The 26940-nt window shown below is 47.4% G+C and overlaps 1 protein-coding gene across 1 annotated transcript; it reads right to left on the bottom strand.

Moving 5' to 3' along the window:
- Positions 1-5634: 5634 nt before the first annotated feature.
- Positions 5635-8144, bottom strand: irf2bp2b (interferon regulatory factor 2 binding protein 2b). Its single transcript, XM_070922625.1, has 2 exons — positions 7158-8144; positions 5635-6865 (listed from the first exon to the last, which is right to left on the bottom strand). The coding sequence occupies exons 1-2, from the start codon at positions 7921-7923 to the stop codon at positions 6105-6107; spliced, it is 1527 nt and encodes a 508-aa protein (XP_070778726.1). The 5' UTR covers positions 7924-8144; the 3' UTR covers positions 5635-6104.
- Between the last annotated feature and the right edge of the window lie 18796 nt (positions 8145-26940).

Genomic DNA, 26940 nt, shown 5'->3' with positions numbered 1-26940 from the left:
CAGGGAGGGAAGCAGCCTTTCACACCAGACTTCTGCAGGATTATAGGAGTTTTAAGGTTGTGCTTGGCGGTGGCTCATCTGATCTGATTTATTCTGTAGTCTCTACGTTGGACCTTTATTACGCTGACACACACAACCCACTGCTGTGAAAGGAAACGCCGAGATAATGAAGGAGCCACATGCCTCGAAGACGGCTGCCAGCTGAAACTCATCTTTCTGTATGAAGGCGTCTGAATCCGTCCTCTCCCTCCTGTCTCACATCTGTTCCACTAAAGCCTCCCACAGACTTTGTGAAAGGCTTGATTTTTGTCAGCAAGCTAGACAACATGCGACAGGTCTTATCTGGATCAGGCGGACCCAGTGTCAGACAGCTCAACTCGTCCCCCATCAACACCCACATCTTCAGATCGTCTGGAGATTCAAGAAAGTCACATCACCTCGAGGCTTCATCGTCTGATGGAGTGAAATTTCCCTCAAAACTTTCCTGATTCTCAGTTTTCATAATAAATGTTGTCATTTACCTAAAGTTGATCTCTGTTTGCTGTTATTGATCCTAACTGTTGTATTTTTCCTATTATTGTTGTTTCTACTTACTAATTCAGGCTGCAAGTTCAATGTATTTTTTATATACATATAATCTATTAACTTTAACTGTTGAAAGTTTTATTGCTGTTTTTATGGTCAGTCTGGGTTGTAGTGTCCCTAAATATACTGTGTATTTAAAAGTACAGTTATATACAGTTTAAGTAGAAGGAAAAATCTATCAGTATAGGTATTTATATTGACAGAGCACACGCTGGGTCTGTGTGTGTGTGTGTGTGTGTGGGGGGGGGGTTCTTTAAAGCCTCAGGGCGGATTTGTGAAAGTGCTGACGTGGCGGGGGCCAGGCCGACCATTGTGTGACTGCAGCCAGTTCTGCCTGAGTCGGGGTCGTCTTTCACGCGGGGGCTGACTGACCTTTTGAACAGCGTTTGGATTTGGACACACTCCACATGAAGAGAGCCCCCGGGCCTGTACGAGCTGCTCGTTTGGACACAATGACCCAGGAGCACATGGTAAACTCAGGCTCACCCCACCCTAAACCTAAACCCAGAAGCCAGCACAGCAGAGCAGCATGGGGGGGGGTGGGGGGGTGAGCACTTGTTGCTAATGTTTAGCTGCACAGCGGTCACATGACAGCAGCCTACAGTCCGCTTCCTCCTCCTCTGTTCTGAATGTTGTGAGCTAACTGCTAGATAGCTTCTAGCTAAGCTAGCTAAATAACCACCGTAACTCTCCTGTTATATCCTGGATAAGCACCTCAGGTAGAGCCTCCCACCTTATTAAGTGAGAAACAAATAAAACAGGACCACCATGGGAACAAGGTCAGTCAGGGTACGTTCAGAGTGAATCACGCCCTGTTCAGTATTTTCAGTGTTCATCGTGTTCACTGAGGTGACAACAGCTGAGGTTTGTTGTTCCTGCTCGCTGTGTGTTTGCTCCAGCCAATGAGTTCAAGACGTGTTTCCTCCAGTCCCATCCTGCACTTCAGAGTCAGGAAGGGGGGGCGAGCTTTGGGTGAGGGACAGCTGAACAAACAGAGGGATCAGAGAGAGAGAGAGAGGAGCAGGAGGGGGAGAGACCCTGAGTTTTTCTCCGAGTGTGCCACGTAATTCGAGCAAACCCATTTATCTCGGGCCACTGGCTCCTCGGGCCCTCTGGGTGTTGAGTTTCGGTGACAGATGAAAAGAAATGAGCTGTCTCGGCTGGAATCTGAGGCCGACCTCACGCCAAAGATGAACCGGCCTGAGAGAGAGAGGGGGCGGAGGTCTGGAGCTGGTTTAGATTGGCCGTCTGATTGGTTCGCAGACATCAAAAGGACCAGCAGACGGAGTTTTAACCCGTCGCAGTGTTTTTGTCTGCTGAAGGAATGTGGAGTCGAACTACTACTTTACTTCTCAATAAAGACCAAAAATACTCCAATTAAAGCACCTTGCAGTTTGCAAAGGGGGACCTCTCAGGCCTCTCTCAAGGGCCCCCAGTGGTCCCCAAACCCCACAGTTCAAGAAACAGACTTAACAACAAAAAATACTCAAGGCCAACTTACTGGCTTTATCCAGAGAAGAAGAGAAGATGAAGCTCCAGTGGACCTTACTAAACTAAACTAAACTAAAACTAAAACTAAAACTAAACTAAACTAAAACTAAAACTAAAACTAAACTAAAACTAAAACTAAAACTAAACTAAAACTAAAACTAAACTAAACTAAAACTAAACTAAACTAAACTAAAACTAAACTAAACTAAACTCTCGTGGATTTGGTATTTCATTTTTTTTTCAAAGTAGTAAAATCTTTGAACTACAAACTGACAAGATATTCTCACAAATACTTTTAATTACCAACCAGAATGTGTCCGACCATGTTTTTAAAACTGTCAACTCGATCGTTGAGTGATTTTTCATCTCGTTGACGTGTTTTTTTAGTCCGGGATCCAGACGAATCTGCCAGCTCATGTTTTATTGCTCTGGCAGATGCGTCTGGTCCCCCTCCTGTTCAGACCGACCTCCAGCCCACCTGATGAGGGTAATCTGGGGCGGGTTGCAGCTTTACCTTGGAGGGCCCGGTAGCCCACAGAGCGGACGCTAATAAGACAGTTAGCATTGGAGGCCATGTTATTCTCAAAGTGTAAACATCACAATTAAGAAGCAGAAGTTTGACTTTACAACCAGCTTACCTCTGTAATACTTCGCTGGGGGGGACGTGGACTCTCCGGTCCGACCTGAAGCTGGCGGATTCAGACTCCTCGGTGTCTTTGAAGGCCCCACGATTCCTTTTATCTGCTTCTGAAAACTGGTGAATCGATTCTGGGAAGTAGGTTGATTCACTTTTGACGAGTTCATATAGATTTTTCAATCATTGATCAACAAGTGGATCTGAAACAGCCTCCCTGTTTAATCACATATTTGAGTTCATATGTGATTCTTTCTCATGTCGACTGTCGATGTTACACCGTCACAGCTCATCTGTGCAGCGCTCTGATTGGTTGTACGTCTGTCCAATTGCTTCCAGAGACATTTGCTGTGCGCCCGTTGATTTCCCCTCAACGAAGCGGTTCCAGACTCATTGATTTCATCGAGGTCGTTCAAGTACCGCCGCGCGTTCAGAAGTGTTGATAACTTGGTATTGTTTAAGTGTCGGTACTGAAGCTCCGGGATCATATCAGCACTAGTGTCAACAAAATTCAAATGGGCCAAATAAAAGTATTTTTGTTTGTTCTACTATAAAAGTACTGTATTTGTATTTTGCTTCATTCATTTGCTGAAAACAGAGGCTCCTCATTGGACAACAGAAATAACTATTTATTCGAGTAATGTGGCTAAATTGAGGTTTGGCCTTTCATGATTTTTACATTTCATACTTTTACTTTTCCAGATTTCAGAGGGAAACGTACTTTGACTATATTTCACTTCAGCAGCTGTAGTTTACATTTCAAACAGAGCGTAAAAACACACCAGGACTTAACAGTGCTTATCTTTTTTCCTTTACTGAAGGATGAGCACTTTTACCAGCCATTGTATTTAATATGTAATGTATTTTAAATTTCAGTCAAGCATCCCATCACTTTCTGTTAAGCATTACTGCTGTTATCATGAACCATCTGGTGTGGCGTGAGCAGGATGCCTGCACGTTTCATTCAGTTACATTTAAGAAGTTTAAAGACCTTTTTCAGTCACTTACAATGGAAACTAAGAGGAACGTCATCACTGGAAAAAAAACATTACATAATCCAAACCACGCTGACCCGCTAGTCTGCTGACCTGGACCGATTTAATCTCCACTCCAAGAAGCTCTTTAAAGGCTGGTTTTAATACTTCTGTAACACTGATGCATCGAGCACTTTGGCACATTGTGTTTGAGGCTGCAACTGAAGATTATTTTCATCACTTACGTATCTGCCTATCATAACTGTTTTATCTATAAAATGGCAGAAAATGGGGGAAAATGTATATCACTAGTTCCTCCAAAACCCAAAGCTTTTCAGTTTACAATGATATCAAACAAAAAAAGGCAGCAAACCCTCACAACTCTGAGGCTGGGCATGATTTGATATTCTGTTTGAAATCTGACTGAATGAAAGAAAAAAGGGTTAAAAGGTATCGAGAACATGTTTTTGTCCGTTGCCTTCACAATAAAACTAGAGTAAAAATCACTCCAGCGTCCAGATTTTGCAGCTAATGAGCGACCTCAAGTTTAAAAAACAAACCGAGTGAATTTCTCCACTTTTAAATGCGTCATCAAATGTGTGAGCTGGAGGTTTAAACCTGAACCTGCCGGTGAACAGAGCGTCTGTGGAGGAGAAGCAGCCAGAGGGCCAGCAAAGGGTTAACCTTTCCTCCTCGCTGCCGCTCTGAATGGCGGCTGAAAGCGACAGGGGCCCCGGCATAAACACACACAGGCCCCCATTCATCCGCTCGCTGTGTGATCAACCTTGAACAGTGGAAGGCGTGTTATTGCAGCAGAGGGGGGAGGAGACAGAAGAAGAGGAAGGAGGGGGGAGGGTGGGGGGGACGGTGACTCAGGAATTCCACCGAAGAGCACGTGACCCCTGAGCAAGGCATTGATATCCTCCCTCTGCCCCTCTACTCTGAGGCAGGGGCCCCTCCGTACTCCTTCGTGTTATTTTCCTTCCTGAAGGCAAAAGCAGCCGAATGTGACGGAGAGAGAAAATCCACAAGCGACTGAGTCGCATGCTTTTATGAAGAATATTAACTCAAAAATAACCGCCGAAACAAAGCAAAAATAAGCCAAATATATGCCGTTTTGACGAGAGGGTGAGAGCGAGAAAAATGACAAAATAAACAGGATTTAAGCCTCATACAAATCCCCTCTGACAGGAGCCATTTTGTCTGATGAAGCAGCTTTTGTTGTGGAGCAGGAAGGCGGTTTGGATTCGATCCCCGGGGGCCAAAACAGAGCCCAGAGGCGTCTCTGTCATCCTGACAGCGTGACAGAGCGAGTTATGTGGAAAAACCGGTGACGAGTCGCTCGCTCAGCTCCCATCGTAACAGTCCCAGCAGGCCACCGCTCATGACCTCACGTCTCCAGTATGTTTTCACTGGAAGCAGGGCGTGGGTTCAGTCAACAACAGCCCCGATCTGCTGCCAGCACTTGTTCTTCAACATGAAAGCGGAGGCTGGTGAGATGTCAGGTCGATTGACATCCAGACATATAAACATATTGCATATAGCAACATAAACACACAGCATTGGGAGTCACTTTAACACCACGGACACATCAACAAACGCCTCACCGGGCGACACTATTTTTAGGTCCTCCTTATCTCCCAGCGCTCGCAGGACACGAGGCTCGGCAGCGAGCGCCCTCGGCCCGCCTACGTGTGATTTACTGTACAAAACGTTTATGCAACACACTTCTACCCCGGCCTTCACCCCCCCTCCTCCTCCTCCTCATCTCTATCTCTCCTGCCTCTGCCTCTCTCCTTGACTTTTCTTCCACCCACTCTTCCCTGGAAGCCGGTTTGTTCCTGTTGGAAGGTATTGCATCATGACTGAATCACAATCAGGCCATGACTCTCCAACCAACTCCTGGCTCGCTGATTATGGAAAATAAGCAAACCACAGAGACACTAGAGGTATTATTACAAGGTCTGAAACTGTATTTGGCAAGTTTTTTTTTAAACAAGCGCATACATGTACAGCTAGAAGCATTTTTTCTTTGTTTTTTATTATTTTTTTTTGCCAAGTGCTCAGATTAGTCACATTCTATGTTTGACAGGACTGTCTCCAGACCTAAAGTACACCAATAGATTGAAAAGAAACAAGTGTGATGGGGGGGGGGGGGGGGGGTTGTTATGAGTAGTACATACCTTTTTATCTTCAAAATTATAGAAACACAATGCATTGAAAAAGAAAAATCAAAAAAATTATACAGCCATGTTTACGAAGTATACACTTCCCTTGTGTCCAATATGTACATGTCCGTTAGTTTCTCTGGGGCTTGCTGGATGATTTATATTCAGGTGTGTGTGTTACTTGTCCTGTTGTTGTTGCCGTAGTCGGATTACAAAAGGAAAGAAGTTCAAGAAAAACAGCTGGTGAACATTTTAAGGGTCTCTCTCCTTTTTTACCTTTATGTCCCCGGCCAAGATGGTGGCTATTTCCCCCTGCATGAAGGCCCAGGGCACGTTGGAGCCGACCAGCGGGCACCGCTCACTGCTGGGGCAGTACACCTCGCCGGTGGCGCCCTGCTGCTTGATGCTCTCCCGGGAGCAGGGGAAGCAGAACTTGTGCGAGGGCACCGACGGGCACTGGACGAAGTGAGTGTCCTCCAGCCGCTCGTGGCACAGAGTGCAGCACAGCGGCACGCTGCCAGGAGGCACAGAAGAGTCTGGAATGCTCTGTAGTGGCGGTGCGTGGGGGTCCATGCTGCCGGGCGCGTGTAGAGCAGAGGGGTTGGCGCTCACGGGCCCCTCCCTCTGGGCCAGCCTCCTCTGAGAGGCCGAGGACGGCGACAGGGGGCTGCCGCTGTTCCGCCGAGCGCCTGCCGTGGTGGAGTGTACCTGGTTGGCATCCTTAGGTGAGCCCGTGCTGCCTGCGTTATCAGTGGCGAGGATGAGCGCCGCCATGGGGGACTGGCCGTTCTGAGCTGTGGCCGCCTCAGGGGGCGTGGTGCGGGAGTGGGGGGAGATGGTGGAGGGGGGAGCCGCCGAGAAGCCCGGCAGGGCGGCCGGGGGCATCTTGAGGACCTCAGAGGGCGAGGGGAGCCACGGCTGGCCCTCGCCCCCGTTCATCTTGGGGGCGCTGCCCTCGCCGTCTGGCTCCGGGGAGGGCTTCCTCTTCATGCTCCGTGGGTGCTTCCCCCTGTCTGTGGCAGAGGAAGAGGAAGAGGAAGGGTTAACACAACCACACTACACACAAACACTGCAGCACGCTGCCGTGTGAACACCGACACACAGGAAGCTTCTCAGCAGACAACAACTCTTTGTTTATGTTGCTCCGCGTCAGCAGCGTGGCACCAGAGAGCATGTCGGGTAAAACGCGTCAGCGTCGAGCGGAAGATTTGCTGACACATAATTTCAGTGCTGCTAAGTTCCTGTTTTCACAAAGCGTGCCAGGACGACGTGTTTCAGAGCTGGAAGAACCAGAAATAGTCGTACCTGTCTTTGAGGAAGTGCCGCTCGTCTCGTATCCCATCACCCGCTGCATGGCGGCGTGGTCCTTCTTAAACCTGCTGTCGAACGTGTGCAGCGCCATCAGGTCCCTGACTGTCTTGCCTTTGCCTATCCAGTCCTTGTGGCTGTCCGACATGTCCGACAGGCTGTCCGGCCTGTGTTTGTCTTTCAGCTCCTCCGGACGCTTGCCGTGCTCCCCGTGGCCAGGCGCGGCCAGAACCCCGGGCAGACCCATCTGAACGGGGCGGCCGTTGAGCGGATGTATGGTCGGTATGCCGCCGTTCAAAGGCACCAGGTTGGGAGGAACCGCGCTAGTCCTGCGGGGGTTGGGGCTTTGACGGTTCAGCTCCGGAGGCTCGTCGGGTTTTGGAAATCCGTTCGGCATCGGGAGGCCGTTCGCCTGCCTCCCCGCCTGGTACTCCGGTCCCAGCCGGGGCGGCCGGTCAGACAGCGGGTAGCGGTCCAAAGGCTGCGGCGGACGGGAGCCCGGGTCTCCGGCCGAGTGGTTGAGCTCCTTCCCGGCGTGCTGGGACTTCCCCGGGCCCGGAGAGCGGCCGTCCTGGAAGCCGTGCGCTCTCTTCAGCTGCCGGGCAGTCTCGATAACAAATTCAATCCGGTCGGCCCCCTCGTAGTTGACACATCCACGACAAACGGCCTCGGTAAAATCCCAGATCATCGCCCACGGCATGCGGGGCAAGTCGCACAAATAGCAGGACTGCCTTCTGGAGGCAGCGACCGCCGCGGACGACATGTTGTAACCCCAAAGCGAGCGCGAAACTCTCCAAAATGTCCGTCGGTTTGTTTACGTTGCTGGAAGGAAGAAATAGCCAACAAAGAGCAGGGCTGCGGTTGTATTTCCTCAGAGAACAGCAGAGTCACACCGCGCGCAGATCATCGTACTTGTGTCCTTCGCCTCGGCGCGCCTCCGTCTAAGCTCGCGCTTACAATTCAGCTCGAGCTCTCGATGTAGGGCCGTGACGTCAGCGCCGACACTCGGCTCGTGCTCCGGGGCTCTATTTACTGGATTCTTCGACGACCCCTCCGGCGCATGCTCACCGTTTCTCTATCTTTATCCGGAGAGCTTACACCCGAAGGTCGTCTGTGCCTGCGAAGAGGCGTCACTCCGTGTCGGTTTTTCTGTGGCCACAACACACAGCACATGCGCCTGCTGTCCCGTGGCAGCGACGTTGAAGAACTTCCCGTCAGTCGATGGTGTAAAAACGTTTGTTTACAAATTCAGTAAATAAAAATAAAAAAGTAGGTGTACTTGGCCTGATAGCAATAATTAGAGTCTGGTTAATGGCCAATAAAAATGTAATCAAATAATAATAAAAAGGAACAATTAAATTAAAGCCATTAAATTGATGACAATAACAAATAAAACAAAAAGCTAGGCGATCACGTGGTTTTCAGTGATGTGGTGATTTGTCTTGTCTTCAGTCTTTGCTAACCGTCCAACTGGCCAACAATGGGAATTTAGCAAAGCGACCAGAGTCAACGCTAACAGATTAGCAGTTATTGCTAACTGCTTGTCACGCAACTGCACAGCTCATATCAGACGGTGCTGGCTAACACGTGCTGTGGTACGCTAGGTGCAATATTAGCCAAATACCAAGTCTTCAGAGCTTTTCCTGTTGACCAAGTCAGTTTGGCTAATGTATTAGTGCTAATAGGACTCACCAAGTTTTCCCGGGTTCTGCTGTTAATGCCACACTCAGTCCACGTCGTCAGACTGGGAAGAACAAGACAAACCTCTTCTGTGTTTTTCAACACCTGTTTGTAGCCTCGTGCGTTAGCTAATTTTATTGTATTTGTTGCAGTTTGTTAACATGTGAAACCAGAAACAAATAAACATTATAGGCCTACCTCCTTTTTAATTAACTGAACTGTGTTAGTGTTAATATTGGAATTTATTTAGTTGCAGCCATTTAGCCTCCACGTTGTTGAGGGCCATCCTAACGTTCAAAATTTAAATCAAGCAAAAACAAACATTTGATGGTGTTTTTGTGTACAATTCATTTTGTATCCAAACATAATCTAGTGTAGCCTTGTTGTCTGGAATCATTCATTTCTAACTAAACAGGTGTTAATTTGAGAAGGGTCCAACTACCTACACACAGATGTGGAAGAAATGTGATTCTAAGTGAGGTTCCTGCACCTGGAGTTGGAACAGGATGAATCTCTCTTTAACGTACGTTTGGCAAGAAAACCATCACATGGAAACGGCTGCAAGAAAACCGTCAACAAAGGATGAGTTCACTGTACCTCAATATATAAAATATATTAAAAAAAAACTACTACATTATATCTTATATGTTGTTGTTGTTGTTATTAATGTAATTTGGTCCAAATAATCTGCATGCTTTATTGTCTGCTATGCGGTCTAAATGGGATCCCTGGAATTTGAGTCAGAGTGAGATCTCTTCCCTCCCTCTCGTCCTCTCTGCCAGCAGGGAACCAAAGAGCTTTTATAAATACCAAAACCCTGAGCAGGGAGTTCAGCTGACAGCCTGCACAGAGACTCGCTTCAGAGCTCAACAAGTGCTGCAAGCACAGACTTTATTTTGGAAAAACAAACTGCATTTTCTTTCTCCCTACCCTTTTCTTTCTCTCGCTTTTTTTTTTTTTGTTTTTTTTTTACTCTTTTGCTTGCTCTTCATCATCAAGAGAACACGACAAGAATAAATAAAAAACAATAATACATTTTGCGCAGAATGTGAAAATGTTATTTAGGGTTTTAAAATGAAACCTCTCTCTGCAGAATGAAAGAGAACACGCGTGTTGGAGCTGCTCTTCCTGCTGCATGGCTGCTCACTCCTTCTGTTGCATTCCAGTCCCGGTGCCAGGCACCCGTGACGTCACGGGGCGAACAGCCAATCACAGAATTCAGCTGTTGTTACCAAGCAAACTGTGAATCTCCTGCCTTCCATTCAGACCGAGCTGACTGCATCGCGGAGGACAAACTGGGACCATAAAGTCAGTTCTCTCGGCTTCCACCTCCGACATCCTGCTGACAGAGACAGAACACGCCGCTGGGATCACGAGGAGCCCCCAAACATGCTGCTTTTCATCTTGTGACGCGTGAACGAGACGGTGTGACAGACTTTCCAAACTGTGTCTGATGCTATTTGGTCTCAAATGTCGACATCTTATTTAAGCCTTTTATTGTTTTGTGACTGAGGCTTTTATTCTCACTTTCTTATCACCACAATTATTTTATTAGTTTCTCAATTTATATTTATAAGATTATTGAATAAAAACATACATACCATATTATTATTATTATTATTATTATTATTATTATTATTAAGTCATATTCATGTGTAACTGAGTCCTTGAAGTCTTGTTTTCTTAGAAGAAGTGAAGGAAAACCAGTGCAGTAATGTTATTCAAACCAGTTTTCTATGCAAATGAGTTTGTTTTTAATTATTCACAAAGTTTTAGGACACTATTATACAGAAATTACTTCATAAACGTTTTTGTTTTTTGCATTGTGTGGCAGTTTTGCAAACCTATCATCTGTAAACATGATGTCACAGTGTGCTGTCCTATAAGACGGGACACAGTCTGGTTTTTGTGTGACCTTGTGTATTTTGAGAGGAAAATAAAACGTTCTCTCTCTTTTTAATGAAAATCATTTACAGGTGTAGTAAACCTTCAGTCCCTGAGGTAAAGAAGTGATGCCGTGAAGGTCAACGTGAGGAGCTGAGGATTCAGGGAAACAAGCAGCCGACTGATCTGTGATCAGGTTGGTGTCTGGCCTGCAGTGAGTCAGCAGCATCATCTCTTACTCACAGTCTGTATCTCGGCTCTCTGCTGTCGGGCTTCGCGGCCGGTCTCGCTCGCCCGGTCAGCTGATGGAAAGAGAGGAAGCGAGAGGGAAGAGGCAGGCGTGAGGTGAACAATGCGTCCTGTTTTTTTTCAGCGTGGCCTCGGTCGTTGCAGGCAAATGTGCAGGAGGTATGTTTCAGGTCTGCCTCGTGATTGACAGGTCGCCATGGTAGCGACAGAATAGAGGCGTTCGGTTGCACTAAAATACACGCCAGGAGTCGGCTGTTCATTTTTTCCAGTAAGAAGCTAACTTTATTAGCAGCGACTTCACACGGCGTAGCCAGGAGCCAGGTGCAGTCAGGTTCCTGGTACAGGTGGGGGTGCATAGTGTCCTCGTGTCCTCAGATCCCGAGCTCCATCCTCTCGTCCAAATATGGTCACATCTGGTTCCAAAAAACCAACCACAAACCAACGGGTGGCTACGTGCACTTCTTTATAGCCTCAGCTGTACTTGTGTTTAGTGCTAATTAGCAAACGTTAGCTTGCTAACACACTAAGTTAAGATGGTAAACATTAAAACTGCTAAACATCAGCATGTGAGCATTGTGATTGACTTTAGCATTTAGCTCAAAGCACAGCTTCACAGAGCTGCTAGCATGGCTGCTGTAACACCTGGATAGTGTTGGTTAGCCGCTGTGTTAGCATTGATATGTCAGAAATAAATATATGGTTTAAAGATTGCAAACAAGGAGTCAAACTGAAAACTCTGTGCAGAACATGTTCCAAAACTGAAAAATGATTGATTGTTTTTAATGTTTTGGAGGTTTGAAGGATTCGATGTGCGTCAGTCGTTAAACAAAACAGGATTTATTCCCTAGTTCACATTTTACAGGTGCTAGAAGGCGCTAGTCCTCTGAGCTAGACCTGACTCAGACTCAGACTTCCAACTGGTGATGGACGGTGTTACATTTGGACAACAACAGACCAACCACATTATTTTAGTTTCATCCATTCAGAGCACAAAGACCAGCCTGCAGGAAGCAGGAGGAATGTTTCTGTCACTGGCTGCTGGTTTCACTGGACACCATGTTTGGATTTCTACATTGATGCTGCATGTTGGTGTGATGGAGTGTCTCAGCCTTCTCTGAACCCTTTCTCCTAATGACCCTTTATAATCTGCAGATTTACCCCCACGCCCCCGTAAATCTCCTCAGTCAGCTGACTGATCATCCTGTCGCCGCCTCCCACAGCGTGGAGGGGGGGGGGGGGGGGGGGGATCCTTCATGTGATTTCACTTCCCAAATGGAAACACAAACACGAGCTGACAGCAGTGACGACGTTTCCCACATCATTCACTCATCACGTAAACATGTACGCTACATTTTTATCATCATTATTATTATTTGGAGCTCAGAGTTTCACTCACTGACCAACAGGTACAGGAAACAGAGGCGAGGCGGGCAGGAGGAGGATACGTCTGAAGCATCCTGAGGCCTTTACGGCGAGTGCAACGGTTCTCCAGCTCCTGATTATAAACATAACAAAACCGAGGTCCTGAATCAGACTGTAAACCGGTCGCAGGCTGAGGGACGCTACAAGCTAATGAAGCTCCGTCAGCCGAGTGCGTTTTGCCTGATCAGCGGGGTCTTTAAATAGCCTCCCTGTGGGCCTCTCAGATGGGAGATTTGCAGACTTGGCCTCATGTCTGCAGGGGTCGACCCAGTCAGTTTATTCAGCTTAGCGGTTTCACATGGGGGTGGAAGTCTGCATGATGGGAAACCAGCCCAAGAAAAGGCAGAGCTGGGAGGTGACGCTGAGGTTAAACCGGAGCTCCGGGAATGATTAACCGTTTACAGTCACAGTTCATTCCACAGAGCTCACTGTGACGGAAATTATCCTGCAGTTCCTTCATCAGCAACATTACTAAGAGGGCTCCGGGTGACGTGACACCCCATCTGGCTCTCATGCTGGAGGTCCTCAGCTCTGTCATCTGAGTATCTGACAGTTAAGCAGACACAGTTGAAGGTCCACGACGCTATGAGAGCTGAGAGTGAACCAGAACAGATAAACCAGGAGCCGAGAGTCTCTGAGGTCAGTTTATATTCACAGCTTATATTTTAAAATATTGATTACAGCACTTTAACGTGATGTCGGACATCAGACAGCGAGGATCTTTTCAGTTTTGCAGTTTTCCAGTTCCAGTGCAGTTATCACTGACCCACATGAGTTATTGTATGTTTAGATGTACACTACATGGCCGAAAGGATGTGGACAGAACATACTTCTGCATACTGAGTCTGCTTTTGCCAGCATGACCCCCCGTGCACAAACCAGCTCCATAAAGAAATGGTTTTCCCAGTTTGGTGTTGAAAAACCTGCGCAGACTGAGACCTGATCACCAACATCAGAGCTGGACCTCACTGAGCAAAGAAACCAGAAGAAATGGAGGCTGTTATGGTGTGATGTTTATTGCGTCCACATAACATCAGTAAATGTTATGGCAATTAGTTTTTATTGATATTTGATATTTGTGAGCTATTTGTCAGTCTGTCCAGATGGTGTTGAGATATTTCACTGAAGTGTACTTCCTGCGTCCCGCTGCTGTAAAAGTGGATTTGTCCTTTGACGTCCACATATTTGTGTTCATATTCACCAGCTGTGGCCTGATTCCAGTTAACTAAGGAGGTAAAACTTTGATCTCCTTCAGACACTGTGAGATGAGAGCAAAGAGAAGGAATCTCTGACAGACATCATTAATTGCCAAAAGCTTGTAAATACCATTTCAAACGGCTTTTCATTAAACGTGGTGTTTAGATTCAATCCCACTGGGACCGCGGAGGCTAATCTGTTTCTCTATTTGAATTTGAGGCCAATTCTTAATTATTTGGGCCGCTGACAGTTGCCTCAGACTGAGGCGAGATAAAACAGAAATGTGTTTTATTTTTTGCCCTGAACGCATCATCTGTTCCACATCATCAAAGCCTGCGCTCTGTGCACGGCGATGCTTCATTTACGAAACGCTGTGTTTAAAAATTAAACCCGTTTTAACACATCAAAGCTAATACTACAAAGCTATTTGTTCAATTATTAAGAGGCTCCCTCTCAGTCGGCCTGCCTGAAGCTTCCTGCTCGTGTTACAGCAGAACAAACATCCACCGACTCGACTGTAAACACAACAGGACAAAGCGATGGAGGGAAGCTGCCTCTGAACGACAGCCTCGGTTTGCTGAATGTTGTATTGAACGCGTCCTGAGAGGTTTCTGCTCCTTCTGTCGACCTGCAGATGAAACTGATCAAATATTTGAATGTATTTACTCTTCATTGTCAGTTTTAGCCTTTTTTCTTTCCTTCTTTCCCTTTTGAATTAAAAACAGACTGATTTTCCACAGTTGTCCAATTAATAAGCAGCTAACATGCTCAAATGACAATGCTAACATGCTAATGTGTAGCAGGTATAATGTTTACCCTGTTCACCATCTTATTTTAGAGTGTTAGCATGCTAACATTTACGGATCAGCAGTAAACAGAACAGCTGAGGCTGAAGTCATGAACCAAAGTATCCGACCTGATGACTGATGAAACGTAAATGGATCAATAAAGTTAGTTCAATTTGTCTGTAAGAGATGTGAGATGTTTTAGTCTGGACCAAAGTGTTGGACTTTCCCTAAAAGTGATACTGAACGTATTATAATAATATATCTGAATATATTTCAAGAAATACAACAGAGGAACACATTTCTTCTTTCTTCTTTTTCATTACTGGTATATTTACTTTTTGTTATTTAAGTACTTTTGATTTACATAATATAACATCAGACGTGTTTTCAGCACTTCTCTGACACTTTGAAACTGTTTAATACAATTTAAATGACATTCCTGCTCCCAAGAGGGTGAAGCCCACAGATCTTTCCTCTAGCGCCACCTTCAGGATAAACATTTGAAGACTCTAAGAGCAGATAAATCATCAGGATGTTGTTGTGTCCAACACTTTCATATCGGGGCTGTAAACACTGCAGCTGTTATCTGGAAGCTTCTTCCACTGGTAGTCTTGTTTTTCATAAATAAACAATATAAATGTATTAGTGTATTCGAGTGTTTTGTAGTTTTCCTGAGGTGTTTGGCTCTGACAGTTTAACTCCCCTGCAGGCCGTAGTGCAGTCCTGTCGCTGCAGGGACTTCTGGGTAAGAAAAGCCCACACAGCAGATGTGCTGTGTGTCGTCCTGCCTGTGGACAGTAAACAGACGCTGGGCGATGCACTTAAATCTCCTCATTTATCAGCACGTGACATTATTGTCAGGATATTACCAGTAATGAACCGTTTCCTGTTTACTGAGACGCCGCTGTTGCTTTCTTCTTCCTCTTCTTCTTCTTCTCTTCCAGCTGCAGGACTGTTGGCACAGGACCAACAACAGTCTGTTTACCATTTCAACAAACACATCTCCATCTCATTTACATGCCGGGAGCCTCTTCACAGAGTCAGCCGGGCCCCTCGCTGCAGTAACTGTTCCTGTCTGGAAACGTCCCCATCAGATGGACACATCCAGCTTCCTGTAAAGATACAGACTCGGAAAATGACTCACTGATCTATTGATAGACCCCCACACAGATTTAAATCAATAAGTGCTGGGAAGAAAAGCTGATTGGACAAAGAAAGATGAAAAGCTTCATCGAGCAGCACGAACCTCGTCTGGTTCCAGAGGATTCAAAGAGGTTCGGTGTCGCGTTCACTGACGGCTGTTTTTATCAGTCAGAGCTCTGCAGGCGAGATTAACATTGGAGAAGTCGTCTTCCTACATGGTTACTAGCTGCCTAGTTGCATCCATGAAAAATAGCAACAACAAAATGGTGACAAGCGTGGATGAGATGGACGCAGGTGTTCACGTTGTTGTAAGTCGACTTACAGAAATAACGTAACTGACGCAGCTTTATTCTTCTTCTATGTCGACTGAAAACCTCCTGCAGAAATCAGCTTTAAAGGTGATGTCAGGGGAATTAAACGATTCAGTCTGGACTTTTTCACATCCTCCTCAGGATGGATTGTAATAACTTCTCATGCTGTGAAAGTTTCAGTTTGTCACTTTAGTTCATGTCCAAATACTAACGAGATTTCCCATCAGCCTCAGCTTTGGGTTTCGTTCTAATTAGCAAATGTTAGCATGCTACGTGGTGCACATTATACCTGGGAAACATCAGGATGATAAAACTGTCATTGGGAGCACGTTAGCATTTAGCTCATTCCCACAAGTATTATAACACTCTGACTCTCGCATACAGGAGTTGTTGTGATATTTAACTCTGAACCAAAACATGTCGACCTGCAGGTGGAGGTAGAGGAGAACTCAGCAGGATTCATCATCTGGGAACCATGACTGTCCGTACAGCATGTTGTGCCAGTGTATGATAGTTTGGTATCAGTATGTCAGTGGCGAACCGACCGACTGACCGACCAGCACTGCCCTCCCTGTAGCCCTGCCGCTAGCATGGCTAAAAACAAATAAAACAAAGACAGAGTCTGGTAAGGTCTGAGACGGGGGGGTTGATGGTCTAACCTCTGAACATCACAGTGTCTCATACAGTGTCTGGTTTGTGCAGCAGGTTTCTATTAACTCAACAAGCCCGGTTGTTATGTCTTTGTCGACACTGCAGATTGCTGGAGGTGCCATTTTGGGTGCCGCCACCCCGACACAAGATACAGCGCCCGACGCGACGTTTATAAAATGGACGGCCAAGTCAAATAAATCCGGGGAAAACACTTTTGGACGTCTCGCATCTGGAATCGGAGCGGTGGTGATGTCACTGGGGGCGAAGCGAGGAGACAAGAGAAAAACAGAAGGCTCTCTTTTTCCCTTCGCCTCCCCTCGTCTCTCCCCCTCTTCTCCCCCCTCTGTCCTAATCCTCTTTGCAGGCCTGCAGGGAAAGGTCGGCCAGCTGCCAAGGCAAGGGCTGCTGGGAAAACGTGGCGGCTGCCAAGCGGGAGCGGTGGTGGCGGCGGCGGCGGCAGCGGTGTCGCACACAGCTTTGTTCTGCCAGAGGCCTCGATTGAGACTCAGAGCTTTATGGTCGGACTGGACCATCGCCAGACTGGAGCCCCGCCCACCTCCCCCCCCCCCTCTCTTTTGTTTATACACTTTAACTCTTGGTCTCTCACTCTGTCACACAGGCACACAAACCTCTCTCTCTCTCCTTGAGCTCTACAGCTCTTACTCGTTCGGCCCGGCTCAATGCCAACGACTTCCTGCCAAACATTCGTCAGTTGCCATGGCGGCAGAGAGAGAGAGGGGAGCAGAACATCAGAGCGAGCCAAGAATAATGACTCACTCCTGGAGCCAGATGTGCCACATCTGCACCCATGATGGGGATTCTGTGTGTGTGTGTGTGTGTGTGTGTAGGGGGGTTGCCAGTTTTTGAGGGGGATGGGTTCAAACAGGGAGGACGGGGCTTTGAGTCTAACCTGCATTTCCACATAAACCGTCGAGAGGCGGGAGCAGCTCGGGCCTCAAGAGGGGAAATGATCGGAATTTCCCTGGAAGAGAGAAATGTTTGAAAAAAAGCGAGAGAAAGCTTAAAAAGCAGATGGGAGGAGGTCGCTGCCTGGGAATCGGCCTCGTTACCGAGTTGACACCACGATGATGATGGCAGAGCGGAGCCGTCCAGCAGCTCGCAGCCTCGCCAGCTCCTCTCATCAGGAAAACGCTTCCAGACCGCAGACGATTTAAGAGGCAGGAGACGAAGCCCAATAAAGACTGTAAGGGTTTTTTTTTTCAGTCTAAAGAATATCATAATCTGTAAAAGCAGTCACAGCTGAAGGAGGCTCCCTCCAAACTGGGACAACTTTACTTTTTCCTTCCCCGTCGCTCTTCACTCTTTCCGACAGCGTCTGCAGGGACTGACTGCTAAACTCATCAGCAGGGGAGCGTTTAACTTTCATGGAGTCTTTAACGGCCTCGCTGGTTGAAGCAAACGCTCCTGTCACCTCACCTCAACCCCCCCCCGCCCCCTCCTTCTTCCTGAGTGCGGCGCCAGCCCTTCTCTATTCAGGTGCATAACGCTGCTTTGCCAAAAATAACATCAGTGCCACACGGCAAAGTTCAACCATGATGTAACCAAGGCCCCCGGAGCAAGAAGCTGCAAATAATGACGGCTTACGTAACGTCCCGACAAACCACAACCAAACCACAGGTTTAGGCCTCTGCCAGACTGCTGACATCAAACACTGAGCTCGCCGCAAGTTCAAAGCCGCCGAGCAACGGCTGAAAGGCGGATGGTAGAATATTAGAGGGAGTTTCTCCTCGACGGTTTAGAAACTGTAAACATCCTTTTAGGCGTTTCGGAATAAGAAGATTCATCTGATCCGACGAGCTGATGAAGGCCTTCAGTACGGCTGCGTGATGCGAAACATGTTATCTGACGTTTTAGTCAGAGGCCTGCTGAGTTTAGCAGCTAAATATAATGACACAGATACAACGAACCACTGGGACAAACAAACAAACAGCTAAAGGATCAAACTAGCATCGAATATAAACTCAGACATCATTACTAATAATGAACAACAGCTACACCTTCCAACTAACTGTTGATGGATACGTCAGCGAGGCTACACGTGTCCTGGTGTGTAAAGTACCATATTAAAAAAGGGACGTTCCCATGATTTCAGACCAGGAGGGGCCGTGTGTCCCAGCTAGCATGCTACTGGCTGGCTAGCGCCACCTGTTTCGTGAGGACGTAGAAATGAATTTTCGGACATAATCATCTTTTCTGAATACCTCAAAATCTTTGGTTTGACGTCAGTAAATGGAGCAGAGTCATCTTTGCAGCTACTGTGCTGTGTACTGCGTCACGTATACTGACCGAGTTCTCCGTATACAGTCTATATATGTACAGAACGTATAGAACATAAATTGTGTATCAATGTATTGTGTCCCATTCGTTGTTGCCACAAAACTGCTCAGTGTATTCTTTCAAAGTAGTTTGACCTTTGTGCTCCTCCACGCAGGCTGCAAAGACAAAAAAGAAAAACAAACCTTCAGCCCCCGTCTGGTCGTGTTGTTACAAACACTCAGTTTTATTTTGGGAGGGGAAGCTTGTTAAAAAAACAACAACAACCCCGGTCCCTCCGTGAGTCCTTGTGCCGCAGGAAACGGTTTTATGATGTCTAGCTCATGAATCCTCTCCCTTCCGCTTTTTCAGTTTTTTCCAGGACCCCCCTCCCCCCCCCCCCCCCCCCGTGTCCTCCAGCCTGATGCTGAAATGCTGCTGCTGCTGGATTCCCTCGCCAGGCCTGAAACACCATCGCTGCAGCTCAGACATTTATCTGTTGCAGCCATTGGAGGCAGGTGTGTGTGTGTGTGTGTGTGTGTGTGTGTGTGTGTGTGACCTTTGAACCCATTAAATCGCCGCCGACTGTTCATGTAACCAAAATATCTGAGCCAACATAAAACACTAAAAGTTTAAACAAATATCCATCACTGAGTCCTGAAGTTCAGCTGTTCACCAGGACTGGAGCTGAACATGTAACGTTTGTCCTACAGGTGGCGCTAGATTGGCTAGTTGTGTGCTAGCTAACCCTGATTGGTTGTTTGATTCAGACCGGGTCCAGGTTTTTAAAATGAATGAAATACAAAGACACACATCCCTTTAAAGGAACCCTTCATTTAGATATTCAGTAATGTCGCCTACTGTAGCTTTGAGGCTGAAAAGCAGCAGACGTGTTTGCACTTAAACGCAACACTAACAGTCTGGAGGATTGTCAGATGTCAGACTTTCCTCACCTGCTCTTGAAGGCAGCATTATAGTTACACAAATCCCCAAAATATAAACAACCTCGCAAACCTGGAGTACCTCCAAGTACCTCAAAATTGTGCTTAAGTACAGTACTTGAATAGAAGGACTTTGGTACATTAAGTATATTTTGATGCTAATACTTTTGTACTTAGCGAGATTTTGAATGCAGGACTTTTGCTCGTAACAGACAATTTGTACACTGTGGTATTACTACTTATACTCGAGTAAAAGATCTGAGTACTTCCTCCACCTCTGGTTGAGTCTGACGAGTGTTTCTGTGGATTTGATTTGATCGTCTACCTGCTCTGTTGCTTCTCTACAACCTGTTTTACGCTCCATTTCACTTCCTCCTAATGGATCTGCACTCAGACTGCTTATCTCTGCACAAACACACACACACTCACACACACACACACACACACACACACTCTCTCTCACACACTCACACACTCTCTCTCACACAAACACACACACACACACACACACACACACTCACACACTCTCTCACACACACACTCTCTCACACACACTCACACACACTCACACACACACACACACACACACACACACACACACTGGGTGCCCTTGGCGAGACAGATAAGCCGGCTTTATGTGATTACGCAGCTCTGCTATTGTGCAACCCCATGACTCAGTGCTCTAATTGGAGAGAGAGAGGGAGAGAGGGACAGAGAGACAGAGAGAGAGACAGAGAGAGAGACAGAGAGAGGGACAGAGAGACAGAGAGACAGAGAGAGGGACAGAGAGAGGGACAGAGAGACAGAGAGACAGAGAGAGGGACAGAGAGACAGAGAGAGAGAGAGAGAGAGAGACAGAGAGACAGAGAGAGGGACAGAGAGACAGAGAGAGAGAGAGACAGAGAGACAGAGAGAGATTTTTTTGATTTTTACAAAAACACTTTATTTACATACTTCACATATTTACAGACAACTCAATAAAGTGCTAATTAAAAATAAGTTATCCAGTAAAAACCTGTGCAAAATGCAATTCATCATTATTAACAGAACAGATGATGTCTCCGTAGCACCAGCGCTGTCTAAAAGCGTCCAAATCACCAATGTGTTTAAAAAACCTGTATTCGAGCCACAGTCTGGCCCTGATGTTGCAGAGCCAGACTGACCTGGCCTCCTGTCCCTCCCGGTTCTCCACCCGGTTCTTCCTGCTTATATATATGGCCATTTTTGCTTCTCCTGAGAGGAAGTTTAGGAGCTGCCACTTCTCTCTGTTTGTCTTGTTGTAGCCAGCTCCCATAATAAAAACGCTCTGAGAAAACTTCACACCAAAGAGACTAAAAACCAACGTTAGAAGAGTGAAGAACTCCGTGAGTCTCTGACACTCAGTAAAAACATGGAAGACAGTCTCGCGGAGATCACAGAATGGACACTTGTTAAAAACAGCAGGATTAAGAACAGAAATAAAAGCATTGGAGGCGACGGCACCATGTAAAATCCTCCACTGGAGGTCGGCAGTCCGTTTCTTTAGGGGAGGTTTGTACAAAATCCTCCACTGTGGGCTGGGTCCGGTTTCCCCGGCCAGTCTTTTAGTCCACACAGTGGGGGGCCTGTTGCTCAGTCCTTTTCTGTTAGTGCTTTTTACACAGTTGGAATAAAAAGTATTTTTGTCCGCTCTGTGTAAAGTCAGTTTGTTTGGGTGAATGACAGTCAGCAGGGGGCCGGTCAGGTCTCCTAACCCTGGGCTCAGGTAGATCTCCGGAAACGGGTCTGCGGGGTCCGGTTTGGTCGTTCCCTGGCTGTAGTCCATTAGGAGGCTCTTCTCCTCTCCAGAGAGCCTCTGCCTCCAGAGCTCCAGGATCCCCTGAGCCATCCGGACCGAGCGCAGACCCAACAAAGAGCCCAGGGCCACAGCATCGCTCAGCGCCGGCCCCGCCGCATCCACTAGCTGCTGTAGGCACAGGGTCCTGGACCTGCACAGCGCCCCCATCAGGCCGGGTGTGGCGCTGCTGCTGATATCCAGCCTGGCCCCGTGTATCAGTGGCTCTTTCAACAACCAGTGCAGAGAGTCAGACTTCTGGCACCTTTTTTTATTAAAAAGGGTCCAGGACTTAAAAACACCCTGATAAAACGGAGGCAGCCCACTTAACTTTAAAAGTTTTAAATCAGTTAAGAACAGAGCAGCATCCAGCCCCAGGTTGTTAGCACGTCTGAGAATGCAGCTGGCCACGTCTCTCCAGACTAAATCTGCTGGACCTGTTAGATATTTTTGTATAAATTGGAGCCTAAAAGTGGCTGTTCGGCTGGCCAGGTGGACGAGGCCCTGTCCCCCCTCATCTCTGGCTAAAAACAGCACCCCTTGTGGCACCCAATGCAGACCGTCCCAAAAAAAATCCACCATTTTCCTCTGTATTTCTGCTAATAGGCCTGAGGGGGGGTCGATACATGTTAAATGGTGCCACAGTTGGGATGCCACAAGGTTGTTTAAAACCAGAACCCTACCTTTAAAAGACATTTGAGGGAGCAGCCATTTCCATTTGGAAAGTTTTCCTTCAATCTTTTCTGTGACGTTCTCCCAGTTCTTCTGGACCATGCTTTCTTTTCCGAGAAACACTCCCAGGTACTTTAGGCCGTCTCTCTTCCAGGCCAGGCTCTGGGGAAGAACTGGGAGACCGTCACGCCATTCACCGACAGCGAGGGCTTCACTCTTTTTCCAATTCACCCTCGCTGCCGATGTAATGCTAAATTTTTCCACCATAGTGGCTAAAAGGTCTGCATCCCTCTGGCTTCTGATAAAAACAATGACGTCATCGGCGTATGCCGATAAAACAATGTTTCTACTAAAACCAGGTAAAACCAGTCCTTGTATGCTGGAGCGTATCTTGTTCAGTAGGGGTTCTAGGGAGAGTGCATAGAGCATCCCCGACAGAGCACAGCCCTGCCGGACCCCTCTATACACTCTAAAAGGAGCACACAGACCGCCGTTAAACTTCAGCACACTCTCCACGTCACTGTACAACACCTTGATCTTAGCTATGAAACCTGCGCTGAACCCAAACTTCTCCATGACCTTCCAGAGGAAGTTGTGCTCAACGCGGTCAAAAGCCTTTTCCTGGTCTAGAGAAATCAGACCAGTGTTTATACCCAATGAGCTAGAGACCTCCAAAACATCCCTAATTAGGTAGACATTGTCTACCATGGACCTGCCGTGCACACAGTAGGTCTGGTCCCGATGGATGACCTGCTCCATAGCTCCCCTCAGCCTGTTGGCCAAGGCCTTGGACAGAAGCTTGTAATCCACACACAGCAAAGACACGGGGCGCCAGTTTTTGATGTCCTGAAGGTTTCCTTTTTTTGGCAAGAGCGTAAGAACAGCTCTGCGGCAGGACATCGGCATGGAACCAGAGGCCAGACTTTCATTAAAAACATCTAAAATATCTACTGCTAAAATGTCCCAGAAGGCTTTATAAAACTCTATTGTCAGGCCGTCAATGCCGGGAGCCCTCCGACCCTGCATACTTTGCAGAGCGGCCTGAAGCTCCCGCATCTGCAGCGGCTCCTCGAGCTGGGAGTTAGTATCTCCAGAGACCTGAGGAAGTTCACTGCAGAACTCCTCCAGCAGTGTGTCTTCCTCCTCGTACTCAGTAGAATACAGAGTGGAGTAAAACTCCACCGCCCGCCTTCTGATCTGGCCTGGCTCCATGAGCTCCTGCCCCGTGTCTGACAGCAAGGAGTGGATTACCTTCTTCTGTCCATTCTTCTTCTCCAGGCCGAAGAAGAAGCTAGAGGGAGCATCCATCTCAGCGATGTTCTGAAATCGGGACCTGACCAGTGCACCCTGTACTTTACTGTCTAGCAAGTCGGCTAAAGCCAGTTTTTTTACTTTGAGGACTTCAATATATCCTCGATCTCCTGTGGACTCACTCATTTTCTCTAGTTCCACTATGTCACTCTCCAGGTCCTTCATAGATCTGGTGACGTCTCGTGTAACATTGAGGGTGTGCTGTTGACATAGAAGTTTAATTTCAGTCTTCCCATGGTCCCACCACTGCCTGAGACTGCTAAAATCACCCTTCCTCTGTCTAAAAACACCCCAGAAATACACGAGAACCTCCCTGAACTTTTTGTCACATGTTAAAACAGAATTAAAATGCCAATATGCACTTTTCGGCAAAATATTTCTAATAAAAACATGACATAAAAGCAGGGAATGATCCGTAAAACCAGCAGGTATAATTCTGCACATTTTGAATATATTAAAATGATGCTTAAAACAATAAATACGGTCAAGTCTGGCTGAGGAGATCCTACTCTCTCTGAGGTGGGACCATGTGTACTGTCTGCTGTCTGCGTGCATCCTCCTCCACACGTCCACCAGGCCATGAGAGTGGACCAGCTGCCCCAGAGCATGCTGGGATGCTGGATGAGGCTCTGCGTGGTTGCGATCTAAAGACGCATTTTCAGTACAATTAAAATCCCCACCCAAGAATAAAAAATCCTCCGAGGCACAGCTGTTTAAAACATCATTAACTTTTTGTAAAAACAGCTTCCTCTCTGCACCGTTTGCTGGAGCGTACACGTTGATAAAAACAGCAGTGAAATTCTCAAAACGAGCTTTAGTTAAAAGTAACCTCCCCTCAATAAAATGCTCGACCTCCAGCGAGACTGGAGAGAAGTTCCTGGAGAAGAGGAAGCCCACTCCTCCACTTAGAGTGGTGTTGTGGCTTAAAATGGCTTCCCCTTCCCACTCTCTCCTCCAGTCTGCCTCATTTTCAGAATTACTGTGCGTTTCTTGTAAAAACATGACATCAATGTGCTTCATTCTGGCAATTTCATAAATACGTTCTCTCTTACTTGCATCTCGGGCTCCATTGACATTTAAACTTCCCACTTTAAAGACATCCATGTTAAGTGAGATATTAAGAACAACAATTAAAACCAATAAGTTAATTAAAACACACATTGGAGTTTTTGACATCATCACTGTTCATTTGTTTCTTTACTTTAAGCACAAGTTTTTTCAACCTAAAACCCTCCTGGTCAGTGAGGCCAGACTCCTCTCTTTGGCTCATGTGGAGTCTGGCCGATGAATAAAACACTGATAAATCAGGGAAATGATCTTCCACTTTAACACCATGTTGGTTCTTTGTCTGTAGGAGAAAAGACCTGATCTTTTCTGCAGTGTACAGCTTTCTCTGCTGGCTGCTGCTCAGTTTAAAACACGGCACATCACTGCTGTCCGACACACACTCCTCCTCACTCCCGCTTTCATCCGTCTGCACCTGTTTCCTCACGGTGTCCTCCCCAACTTTACTTGTTTTTGCCTCACTGGCTGCATTTTTTGTTTGTCTCCTGCGTTTGTTAGCAGGTTTTGGTTTTTCTGTTGCTGTTGCTGCTGCTGCTGCTGCCTCCTCCTCCATCTCCGCTTCCTCCACCTGCTCACTCCACACAACACTTTCCTCACCTGACTTATTTTCCTGTGTTCCACTTTCCTCACCTGCCTGTATCTCTCCTGACTTACCTGTCTCACTGACCTCACCTGTTCTGTTTATCTGTTCCACCTCCCCACTGTCACCTGTTTCTGACCCCTTTTCTCCCCCAACCTCACTGTCCCCTACTTCACCTACACCCTCACCACCTTTTCCTTCATCACACCCACTTCCACCATGTACATTATCCCGTGACACCCCGTGCACCGGGTCAGACACGGCAGCCAAACGACGCGTCAAGGCTCGCGGAGCCGCAATCGGCCGCGCGGAAGCGGGGCCCGGCCCCGCGACAGCGGCCACCCCGGGTGGAGAGACCGCCGCCGGGGAGCCGGACCCGCCAGCGGCGGCCGCCCCCAGCCCCGAGACAACGGGCGGCCCCGCCGCAGCGCCGGTCGCCCCCCCCGGGCCAGGCCGAGCCGGATCACCGCGCCTCGGACAGGCCTTCACGGTGTGTCCCTCCTCACCGCAACCAAAGCACTTCATTACCGATGAGGTTGCAAATATCACGTAGTCATAATCATCTACTTTAAGGTGGAAGCGGAGGTTGAGCTCCTCGTCCCGGTTGTTCAGTATCATATATAACTGTCTCCGGTGAGACACTACGTGCTTCAGTAACTGAGATCTGCATCCAGACAGGATCTTTTTGATGGGGGAAACCACTTTCCCGTGTCTGGAGAGTTCTCTACTGAGAAACTCATCGGTAATAAAAGGAGGGACATTAGACAGGACAACTTTGGTTGCGGGTTGCGTCAGCGGCAACACCGACACAAACATTTCATTCACCGAAATACCTGTCTCGATGACGCGGTTCACCTTGTCCACCTGGTCCAGGAAGATAACGACGGCGCCGTTCATCCGCGCGGCCGATCTGACACTACCGTGTCCAACCCTGTCCCCCACCGCCAGCCCGATATCCTCCACACTGCACGGGAAACCGGCGGAGATCTTAATACCGTGTTTCCGCGTGAGCCTGGAGAAATCTCCATTTACCATGGCGTCAGAGACACCGGCCAGCAGAGACACCGGCAGGAGACAAACAAAACCCCAAACAAACCCCAAAAACCACAAAAGTGCTACAACTATCAATTAAAGTAAACCACCACCAATAAACTACTTTAAATTAAACATATTACTGAAAAAAAGAAACGAAAAAAAGTACGAAATCCACTCAATCAGCGTCTCACTCACACACCACAAACTCCCAGCATGCACTCTGAGAGAGAGAGAGACAGAGAGAGAGAGAGAGAGAGAGAGAGACAGACAGACAGAGAGAGGGACAGAGAGACACAGAGAGACAGAGAGACAGAGAGAGGGACAGAGAGAGAGAGAGAGACAGAGAGAGAGACAGAGAGAGAGACAGAGAGACAGAGAGACAGAGAGAGGGACAGAGAGACAGAGAGAGAGACAGAGAGAGAGACAGAGAGAGGGACAGAGAGACAGAGAGACAGAGAGAGGGACAGAGAGACAGAGAGAGAGAGAGAGAGAGAGACAGAGAGACAGAGAGAGGGACAGAGAGACAGAGAGAGAGAGAGACAGAGAGACAGAGAGACAGAGAGAGGGACAGAGAGACAGAGAGACAGAGAGAGGGACAGAGAGACAGAGAGAGAGAGAGAGAGAGAGACAGACAGACAGAGAGAGGGACAGAGAGACACAGAGAGACAGAGAGACAGAGAGAGGGACAGAGAGAGAGAGAGAGAGAGAGACAGAGAGAGAGACAGAGAGAGAGACAGAGAGAGGGAGACAGAGAGAGAGACAAA

This window comes from Enoplosus armatus, chromosome 2, assembly GCF_043641665.1.
Source record: "Enoplosus armatus isolate fEnoArm2 chromosome 2, fEnoArm2.hap1, whole genome shotgun sequence".
Classification (NCBI taxonomy): domain Eukaryota; kingdom Metazoa; phylum Chordata; class Actinopteri; order Centrarchiformes; family Enoplosidae; genus Enoplosus; species Enoplosus armatus.
The sequence above is the reverse complement of the archived record's forward strand: the minus strand, read 5'-3'. Positions and strand labels throughout refer to the sequence as shown.

What these genes read in the sequence shown, in the direction of transcription:
- irf2bp2b (XM_070922625.1), bottom strand. Translation starts at nt 7,923, where the DNA reads ATGTCGTCCGCGGCGGTCGCTGCCTCCAGAAGGCAGTCCTGCTATTTG. An exon ending in CGGCACTTCCTCAAAGACAG is followed by an intron (nt 6,866 to 7,157) that starts GTACGACTATTT and finishes CCTCTGCCACAG; the next exon opens with ACAGGGGGAAGCACCCACGG.